The 11024-nt window shown below is 39.4% G+C and overlaps 1 protein-coding gene across 1 annotated transcript; it reads left to right on the forward strand.

Annotated features, from left to right (window-relative positions):
* Positions 1-257: 257 nt before the first annotated feature.
* Positions 258-2756, forward strand: LOC129776178 (vacuolar protein sorting-associated protein 45). The gene is made up of 4 exons (XM_055781650.1): positions 258-483; positions 853-1051; positions 1106-1845; positions 1905-2756. Exons 1-4 carry the CDS (start codon positions 391-393, stop codon positions 2595-2597), a joined length of 1725 nt encoding a protein of 574 aa, XP_055637625.1. The 5' UTR covers positions 258-390; the 3' UTR covers positions 2598-2756.
* Positions 2757-11024: the final 8268 nt, after the last annotated feature.

Raw genomic sequence — 11024 nt, forward strand, 5'->3', positions numbered from 1 at the left:
TAGTTCGTTCATTTTATAATTTTACTTATTTTTGCCCTTGACAACAATACCTCTTTTATAGTGTTGATTATCATAAGAAAAATAACACTCCTGATCGTTGGATCTCTTTTGACATTTCAATTGGATCTTTTTTGACAGCCGTTTTGATTCAGTCCGCACTACCTAGATATTTACTAACTATTTCTCTCAGTGTAGAAAGAACCCTTCTGAAACGTGAATTGACGATTATGATTTTTGACAACCCAATAATTGTAGTCGAAAAAAAACAAATCAAAACATTGGTGATTTGGGACGAGCTGATGAAAAAAGTGTTTTCTCTGCGACATTCGATGTGAAAAGCCGAAATTGTGTTTGTTCCAAACAATTGAACTACATAAGGTTGCTTGCAAGATGAATGTCATACGGGCTGTCCAGTTGTATCTGGAAAAAATGATTACCGAGGCTGGGCCTGGAATGAAGATGTTAATGATGGATCGCGAAACCGTAAGTTACCGCAGGGGTGAAAGCGGCGACCCGAGTAAAAACAATCAATCCAGGGAATTAAATTTCAGTATTGATCAACTATTTATAGTTTTGGAATTTCCCAAGCAATTTCTCTGAAGACCTAGACAAGAAATTGATTTTTTTTTATAATAGATTTTTCAAGATCAGAGGTCGCGGGATATGTACCTGGTTACTTAAACATAGGATACTATCCGTCGTTAGGAAGCGTCGAATCCTAAAACGAATAAAAATAATATAAACAAATATAAATAAAAAATAACATTTTTTTTGACGAAAACAGCATGAAACTCCAGAGAAGAAAAATGTAATTTTCAACAGATAATATTATTTGTTTGCTTCGTCTTCTAGACCAGCATTGTATCGATGGCCTTCGCTCAGTCAGAAATGCTTCAAAAAGAAGTCTACCTTTTCGAGCGCATCGATTCCGGCCGATCGAACGAAAGGCTTAAATATTTGAAATGCGTTGTCTTCATTCGACCTACACGGGATAACATTTTACGGTTGCAGAGTGAACTCAAAAGTCCCAAATATGGATCATATTTCATCAGTGAGCTCTTGCCTTTGGTACTTGTTAGAAATGAATAATATCCTGCCAATACAGATTTCAGCAACATCATCCCCCGGACGGACATCAAATCGCTCGCGGAGAGCGACGAAAGTGAATCCGTTCGCGAGGTGAAAGAAGTCTACGCCGATTACCTACCGGTCAATCCAAATCTCTTCTCGCTCAACATTCCATCTAGTCTACAGGCGCTTTCCTGGAATCCAGAAGCCCTGGAACGGTCCGTACAGGGACTGATCAGTGTTCTGTTGTCATTCAAGTTTCGTCCCGCGATCCGGTATAAAGCTAGCTCCAGCGCAGCACAAACACTGGCAAAAAAGGTCTACGAAACCATCAACAAAGAGACTGCGCTGTTCAGCTTTCGACCACCGGAGGATGGATCGTCTCCACCGCTGTTGTTGATTTTGGACCGCCGGGACGATCCCATCACACCACTACTCAGCCAGTGGACCTACCAAGCGATGGTGCATGAATTATTGACGATCAATAAGCAGCGCGTTGACCTGTCTGGGGTCCAAGGCGTCCCGAAGGATCTGAAAGAGATCGTACTTTCATCCGAGCAGGACGAATTTTATGCTGCCAACATTTACTCGAACTTTGGCGAGATTGCGACTACAATTAAAGGGTTGATGGATGAGTTCCAGAAGAAGGTGCACGACCAGAAAAAGATAGAGAGTATCAATGATATGAAAAATTTCGTTGAGACGTATCCACAGTTTAAGAAAATGTCCGGAACAGTTACGAAACATTTGGTGCTGATAAGCGAATTGTCGCTGCAGGTATATTTCCAACTTTAGCAGTACGAACCCTTAATGACCAAACATGTTCTATTCTTCAGGTTGGCAAACAACAGTTGTTTGAGATTTCGGAGCTGGAGCAGGAAATCGCATGTCGAGCGGATCATTCGACGCAGTTCCAGCGGGTTAAGAAGCTAGTCTCAGATGCAAAAATTAATTTACACAATGCATTGCGCTTGATTTTGCTATACTCGATGCGCTACGAACGGCACGCTAATTGTGGAACAACAGGATTGTTGAAGATCTTATATGATCGTGGAGGACGTGCACATATCGTTCCAAAAATGCTGGAATATATCAGCACCAGTGCCCGTCAGGAACTTTTTAACACTGTGAAGATAACAGATGCGGTTAAGCTTACGCGAAATTTGATTAAAGGTCTTAAAGGGGTCGAAAATGTGTATACCCAGCATAACTGTGTTCTCAAAGAAACGCTAGAGGAGGTCATGAGGGGTCGCCCATTGGATGCGGCTTATCCTATTATGGGTAACGAACTTCCCTTCCGTAGACCTCCGCAGGAGATAGTTGTATTTGTGATTGGTGGAACGACTTATGAGGAAGCGTTAGCCGTCCACAGATACAACCAGGAAGGATACAAAGTGGTAGTGGGAGGAACAACCATTCATAATTCGGAAAGTTTTATCGAGGAAATTATGGCCGCAACAGCTGGAGTACCATTCAAGCACTCGAGATCGCTACAGCAATTCCATCACGCTCCTCCGGGAGAAGCTTAAGGATAATCATCGTATTGTGTATATGTTATGTGTGTTGAATACGTATATTATAATCTATGATGAAAATTCCAGCATTAATTGTTGTTGCACTATTGACCTATTGTATTAACACTCTGAAAACTATTTTATAATCGTGTCATAAAAATGCTTGCCTAATAATGAGTCTTATTTTGATTTTCAGAGATTCTGATGACATTCTGTGAAATGATAATGTAATGTGGGAATCTTTCACATTGGCTCCTAGTTGTATACCATCTCTAACTTTTTACTATCATATTCTGTATTTATATTTATATATGGATCAATTGAGCTTAGTATATTCACATTTACCATTGCGTTCATTCTCCTAACAACATGTTCAATACTTTCATCTCATCGCCATCTCTTTCTGGAAAAAGCGCCCCCTGGAAGAGAAAGAGTTTGATGGAGATGGAGCTTTATCATTTTCCGAAATCTTCAAGTCTTCAAGCAGTTCTTCAAGTTCTTTAAGAAATTAAACGCCTCGCACAAAGGATTTGTACCGCTGGCCGGAATGTGCAGGAACAATGAAGGAGGCATCTTGACGAACGAGGTGATCGAAAGGTGGAGGCAACACTAGGATTAACACCTGAACAGCACGCAGACAGGAGACCAAAACGGCGTTGATGAGGACTACACCGGTACAGTGAACAACGATGACGTAGCACCCCCGACGATGGATGAAGATAAGGAGGCCATTTATCAGCTAAAGAACCACAAAACAGCTGGTAAGAATAGCGGGAGATTTTGTAGAGTGTATGCACCGGTTGATAGTCAGGATCTGGGACACAGAATAGCTACCGGCCGTCTATCGCCAATAGTAAACAAATTTGTGGGATGTTATCAGGTAGAATTCATGCCTGGATGCTCGACGTACCAGATTTTTACACTGCGGCAGATCCTCCAAAAGTGCCGAGAATTTCAGGACCCCACGCACCACATCTTCGAATTAGTCTATTTTGACTCGTTGATAACAACTGACAACAACAACAGTCTTAAAATTCGAGGACGCAAATCCATAAGATCCAACAAACTTCGACTCCGTACGAAGTTTACCATGTACAATTCCCTGATTCGACCGGTTGTTCTATATGGGCACGAAGCTCGGCCGACGCTCGGTAAGGGAATCACAAGTACTTGCTGGTTTCGAACACCGAGTGCTTAGAACAATATACGGTGGTGCAGTGAAAAAGAAAGAAGTATTCATGCTGTCAGTTGTGCTTCGGGATGCATTGGTCTGTGAAAGTGAGAATGAAAGACAAAGAAAATGTTGAGCGTGTCCCCCCAAGTCATTCAGTTTACGCGCCTGAATCTTGACGATTCACGTACCAACATGCTGCTTTGTGGATAAATTTGCACAGCACAGCACAACATCAATCGTTGAGGAACAACAAAATTTTCATCTTCAGTTTCCACCGCAGATCGCACCTCCTATCACTGAAAAATACCTTCTTCGAAAGTAAATGATCGCTCGGGAAAAGTCTCCAATAAGTCACTCACGATTTATCAGTCATCCTGCTAGCGACTAGATGACAGCGGCAGCGAAGCATTCTAGATGGCATTTGTCTCGGTGGTGTGTTTGGTTTAGTTTTCCAAATAGACCTGTTTTAAGGCCACAGGCGAATGAACTGAGGATGTCAAAGAGTCTGAGAAAGCCTCTATAAATCAGAACATCTTCAACATTACTCCAATAAATTCGAACACGCTACTAAATTCAAAGAAGCACTATTTTAAGGTAAAAATATAAAAATCAATTCGCTTTTGGTTGCTTCGGATATTATTTTGGAATGCATCGAAACTCTTTAGTCGAAAGTGGTCCTGGAAAGGACCAATGGGCTTGGAGACAGTCATTATGAACTGTGTGCCACCAGTGAACACCAGCACACGGAAATTTCTATGCGACGTGCTTAGTCCAATCTTTTCTCTTTCTAGCCGAGCGAGGAGCACAAGTTTTATTTACATGGAACAGCTCGTGAGATTTTTCTCGTGAGCTCATCTCGCGTACTTTTCTAAAAAAAAATATTTTTTAGGTAAAATAGTTTAACCCTCTACAGCCCAAGCCCGCGTTTAGACGGGCTTCGCGGCTCTGTTTTCAAATTATTCAGACATTATTTTCAATGTTCCCCCTAACTAGAATATTTTTAGAATATTTTCCTTTATCACACATACACATTGTTTTTATGCTCCTAGCTTTCTGCTAGGAGTATTTCATGTTCGAAAATTCGAGATAAAAGTGGAGTAGGTTTTTTTAGATAAATAAAAAACTTGGGCGGTAGAGGGTTAATTTACTGCGTAATGCGATTTAATCTATAAGAGTTGATTGGATGAATATTCTAAATGCTACAATCTTGAAATAAGTCTCTAAGAATGTAGTGAATTAAAGACAGTGAAATGTGTATGTTCATGTTTAGTGAAAACAAATACAATAAACAAAAAACGGTAAACAAGAGTATCTTAGATTTTTCTCAGGAGTTCTTAAAATCAACTTTTTGAAGAAGTTTTTGGTTGAGTCGAATAAACCAAAGATATTCTGTAATTTTTCGTAGAGCAGTGTCTGGTATTTAGCTAGAATCTGTGCCAATGCGAAACTTTTGTTGTTTTCATAAATTAAAAAAATTATAATACTATAATTCTAGCATTCTTAACTGAAATTTTAGCGGTAAGTAAAATTGAATTGTAATTAAGTTTAGAACATCTCTATAATACTGAAATGTCAGTTAACGCTAGCATTAATTGAAGAAAAAATGTAGTTCGTTACTTCTCTACATTATTCTCTATACATCCCTATATTAATTTTTTTTATATTGTTATAAAAAAGTAATACTTTCTGCTCCTCCTGATGGTTTTTTTTGACAAACATTTTGATTCTATCCGCATCAAGATGCTGAAATGATAGGTGTTTCTTTCTTGATACTTTCTTGACAAGACGTGAGACGAGTAGCGAGACGTAGCATTCAAAATTATTTACTTTTATTTGGTTGTGTGGTTTTGCTCACTGAGGAAAATAACTGGAGGAAAAAATAAGCAAATATATATATTCGTGAAATTAGTGCTCCCGTGGCCGAGTGGTTCGTCCCACACTATCATGCCGGGGGTTCGGATTCGATTCCCGTTCTAGCCGGGAGATTTTCGTCAAAGAAAATTCTTCCGGCTTGGCCTACCCGGTGGTCACGGGTATTCTAAAGCTTGAACATCTATCTGCACTGTTATGATTCGACCGCTTATTGTAGATATCTGAAAAAATAGAAGCAATTATGAGAAATTGTTATAATAGACATCCAGAAAATTATCAAGCTACAGTAAAGCGCGAGCAGCTATTTTGCCGACGAATGCATTTGTCACCGAAAGATAAGGTTTGTTTTGTAAACAAATTTGTTTTTTCACGAGCAATGGCCAAACAACGATTTTGAAATTGCGGTCCACCTATAGTACAACGCCTTGATCCGCATTACCCATGAGCCCATAAACCATGCACAAATGTATTGTACAGGGTTTTCCATCTTTAAATTCCGAAAGTAAATTGAAATAAAACACACTTAGAATTCGAATTTCGATGAAACTTTTATTTCAAATTAAAGTTTGGTTTATGCCATTATGTGTGAAATACAACATCATTCAAATGTCCACCTAGGGCTTGATCCGGAACAGGTAATTTTCGATGACTTTTCGGCACATATGGGGCGGTATCTCGGTCATAACTTCACGAATGTTGTCTTTCAAATGTTCAAGAGTTTGCGGAGAGTTGGCATAGACACGGTCTTTCGCATAACCCCACAAAAAAAAGGCATCACCAACCGCGAAATTATGCGTCCCTCAAATTTCGTTCGCAATATGGCCATGTTCGGTCGTGTTGTGTGGCTCGTGGCGCCGTCCTGCTGAAACCACATGTCATCCGTATCCATATCTTCAATTTGTGGCAAAAAAAAATCGGTTAACAAGCGGCCATAGCGCTCACCATTCACAGTTACCGTCTCGCCGTCCTCATTTTCAAAGAAATACGGCCCGATGACTCCACCAGACCATAATGCGCACTAAACAGTGACTTTTGGCGGATGCAATGGCCTCTCAACAATCACGTGTGGATTTTCTAAGCCCCATATACGGAAATTTTGGGTGTTCACATAGCCACCGAGCTCGAAATGTGCCTCATCGCTGAAGAAAATTTGATGCGAAAATTCATGCACAGGTTTCACAATATCCGCTACGGATCCAGTTTATTCGAATTTACGCACTACATTAGCGATTGTGTGCTCTGTAGGCCGTCCATGACGACCAAAATCCATCCGTAATGCTCGAAAAACATTTGCCGGTTTTTCATCATTTTTATAGTATAATTTAACAAAATTAACACGTTGTGCGATGCTAAAACGATCCATATTGTAAAATGGCAGACATTCAACTAACGATATGACGCTTTGGTTGACAGCTATGTCAAACGGTTGTCAGCGCAGGGCTGTATACTTTCGGAAGCCCGAAATGGAAAACCCTGTATGGTATACACTGGAGGAAAACAGTAAATGCAGCTACCAAATCTTTAGTAGTTGAAATATTGGTAAAATGTACGCATTTTTTTGTACATATTACCAAAATTTTGTAAAACGGATGTCTTATGCAATATACATCCCTACTGAAATAATGCGGAGGCGATCTGGCGTAGTGGTAACATCCATATCTCTCAAGCTGAAGATCACGAGTTCAATTCTCACTCCCGACATTCTTCTGTAAATGGAAGTAAAAGTGACGAACCAGCCAAAAGTGTTGAAAGTCACTATAATACAGATGAAAAAAAAGACGGGTGGGTAATGTCGGGGACATGACCGGAGTGACGTAGGACTATACAAAGGGGACAGCTTTTGTTAAATATATATTTTAAATATATTGTTTTATTTTCTTCTCCTACGTGAATACCTACCTATCTACCTGAAAAATCGATTAGTTTACTGTTTACTCTTTATGAATATGTTGATGGTTCTGAAAAGAACCTTTGGTGTTGTGTTTTTGTTATCACTCGATATTCCCATCTAGTTCGGTTAAACCTTCCTGTTTAGCTATTGCGTTTGCCACTCGCCACAGCTTTCACAGTTGGAAAATTTCTTCCCATCCAGCTTGTGACATATTGTTCAGTAAATTACATTTAATGCGACGTGCCGGAGAAACACTTTGCCACTCACTGAAACTAATTGTTGCCTTGATGAGCGCCGAACCGAAGCTGCTCTGTTCTTGATGCGGGTTTTCTGATTGTCGTGAGCAGCTTTGCAAGCCAACTCGAGCACTCCGACGGCCGAAACTCTATAATCGTTGTTAGGTATACTGGTGCTCCGGCACCAATCCGTTCGGCCTAGTTACCCTTGCGGAGCAATCAGTGAATGCGACCAACAGGGAACTGGAGACCTGCACGGTTGGAGTGAGACTTTGCCTTTCCCTTAACTTGTACTCTTTTGTTACGTCCACGATGCCGATGCCGTACAACCACACGGGTTTACGGTTTTAAAGAAAATAAGATATTTTTTTGGGGTCCGCGTGTATAAACTCTAGCGGTACACACTCACAGGATAGAGACAAATCGGCTGACTCAGCCAGAGGGGCGAGTCCAACGAGACGAACGAATGAGCGTTAAAAGGGAGCGATGGCAAAAAAATACATTCATTACGATTTGTTCGCTCGTTGGATTCACATGCAGGCTAAAAAGGGTCCTTTTCAGGATCACAAAATTATCTTCAATCTAAAGAGTTTATTGTTTTGTTATCACTCGATATCCCCATCTAGTTCGGCTAAACCTTTCTGTTTAGCGATTGCATTTGCCACTCGCCACGCCTTTCAATCTAGAAGCAATTTAAGAATTGGTGAAAATCAATAAGCTCAGAAAAACTGCCAAATTCACATACTCATCATATCCTGGCAAACAAATTATGAAAAAATCAATTTGTGTTTTATTATTATTTTGAATATTGTTTTAGAAAGCATTGAACTGTATTTCCTAAACTCTTTTTTGGAAGGTTTAATGGCCCTGAAAAGCGCCTTGTTTTATGGAATGGTTCCAATTTAGAAAACTTTGTACTCGTGGTTTTGAAAAAAACCATTTCGAACGCCCTCGATGCCGCCTTGTTCTGGATTTACTACCAAGGCAGTTTGTATTAAGAACAAAATTTTTTCTTCTGCTACCTGATGCCGTTTTGCGATTGCGTTTGCCACTCGCCACTCGCTGCAACTGCCTGTTGTCTTGATGTCCACCGAACCGAATGTGTTCTGTTCCGAATGCGGGTTTTCTTATCGTCGCGAGCAGCTTTGCCAGCTAACTCGATCACTTCGGCGGCCGAAACTATATAACGCCGGCTAGGTGGACTGGTGCACTGGTACTAACGCGCTCGGCCTAGCTACCCATGCGGGGAACTCCAGATCAACACGGTTCGAGCGGGATTTTGCCTTTCCCTTCACTTTTCCTCCTTTACCATGTCCAGACATGGCTGCTTGGGTTGGTTTGTTGATGTGTTGTGATGCGAACCGATGTGGTGTATGGTTTGAATGAAAATGATCGTTACGGCAGCGGAGCGAAGATTTTTAAGCTTACTGGCTGGCTCGAGAATTACGCATGTGTGGGACTGCGACCAATGTTTCGTTTATTTTTTTCTTTTTCCTTTCCAATCGTGCTTCATTCTATTTCGCTGCTGATCTGGTTGCCCGTTTTGGTCGGTACGATTTGAGGAGCACAAAATGGACCAATCAAAAATGGGCACATAGTGCATTTTGACAATGCTTGATATTTCACAATTATTCAATTATTTATCTCAAGAAAAATGAAATGTTATTTGTTATGATAGATGCGTAGATATATTTCCTATCAATTGGTGCAAAAACCTTTGCGATCTATTGAAAAATGCTCGAGTTATAAGCATTTCAAATCTTGCATTTTTTCCTACTTGTTCAGTGCCTAGATTTCCATTTCACCCCCTATATCTTCCGGTTAGACGTAGTCCTACGTCAAAAGAAAAAAATCCCTACTAAAGATTCGTACATTTTACTTCATAGCATATGTAACCTTGATTGTTTTCAGTTTTAGGAACTGTAATGTGCGTACTTCGCAGTCGTCATTCCTCTTGAGGAAACAAAGCTAGGTATGTTTTGTTTTTGTTTTTATTTGATTCAAATATATGTAACTTCTGTTTCTCTTCGGCGAAAACAAATTCTCGACCACAAAGATATCGAGAACTTGTTTTCGCTGCGGGAAAACAAAAGTTTAATTCGTTGAATTGAAATCTTAATGCACCGAATCTTATAAAAATAAACTTCAACACAATCCTTTCCCCTTCTAATTTTCACCTTGGAATAAAATTGCACAGTTGACTGGTGGAACATCCAATGTATACTAGACTAAGCATTTGCAACACAAATAATACTCAGGTAATCACATACCGTTCTGAATCATATTTCGGACGCATAAGGCATATGCTGCAGAAAACAGATCTAAACTTTATGCACATGTATTATTTGGTTGATATTTTTAATAAATTAGTTCAATATGCTTTCAAGCTTTCTTCTTTGGTACCTATTTGATTGAAAACATAAAAAAACATCGAATAAAATGCTTTTCAAATGAAGCGAATATGAATCAAACTTCGGACACTATTTATGAAAAAAAAAAATCAAATTTCGGACACTTTATTTAGTAAATTTTTGAACGAAAATTACATTACACTTGATTATATTTTATAGTCAACTGCGAAACACTTACCAAGCAATCATAGTAAACTGATAACGATTATGATAACTGATGAAACACAAGAGAAATTTCAGCCAAGGGATTACTCTAAAGAAGCAATTGTGCAATAAGCATTTCAAGATATTAGAACAAAGTGTCCAAAATATGATGTTCGAAATATGATTCGGAACGGTATATTTTATCACAAACCCATATTTATAACTAACCATAATCACACATCAGGAAATGGGAGAACAAATAATGCGGATTAAATATACTGCGATCTGATCCCATCAACTGCCGACTAATCAGTTTTTGCTGTCCTGAAGGATAAAAATTTGCAACAGAAAAAGGAGCAAAACCTTGATGAGTGAGGGTTTGAAAAAACATATGAGATTGATTCGGTCAAGGCTGTGATCAAATCTGTCTATTTGCACGAGCAATGTTTAGTTGTAGAATGTAGGATGTAGGAAATTACTGTGTAAAGGATAATGCATGATTGAAGACAGCTTTATAAATAAGAATTAATTATTAACAACATAATGTCACTATCCCTTATCATTATCTCTTACAAATAAAAAACAACGTTTTCACTGATGTTGCACCAATGGTGGGCCAACATGCCCACCATCCTACAAAAATAATTCTCTTGCTGGTTTTTTTTTGTCTATCCAAACGAGCTCATCAAGCGAGGAGTCACATTTACTATAATC

The sequence above is a fragment of the Toxorhynchites rutilus genome, chromosome 3 (assembly GCF_029784135.1).
Source record: "Toxorhynchites rutilus septentrionalis strain SRP chromosome 3, ASM2978413v1, whole genome shotgun sequence".
Lineage (NCBI taxonomy): Eukaryota > Metazoa > Arthropoda > Insecta > Diptera > Culicidae > Toxorhynchites > Toxorhynchites rutilus.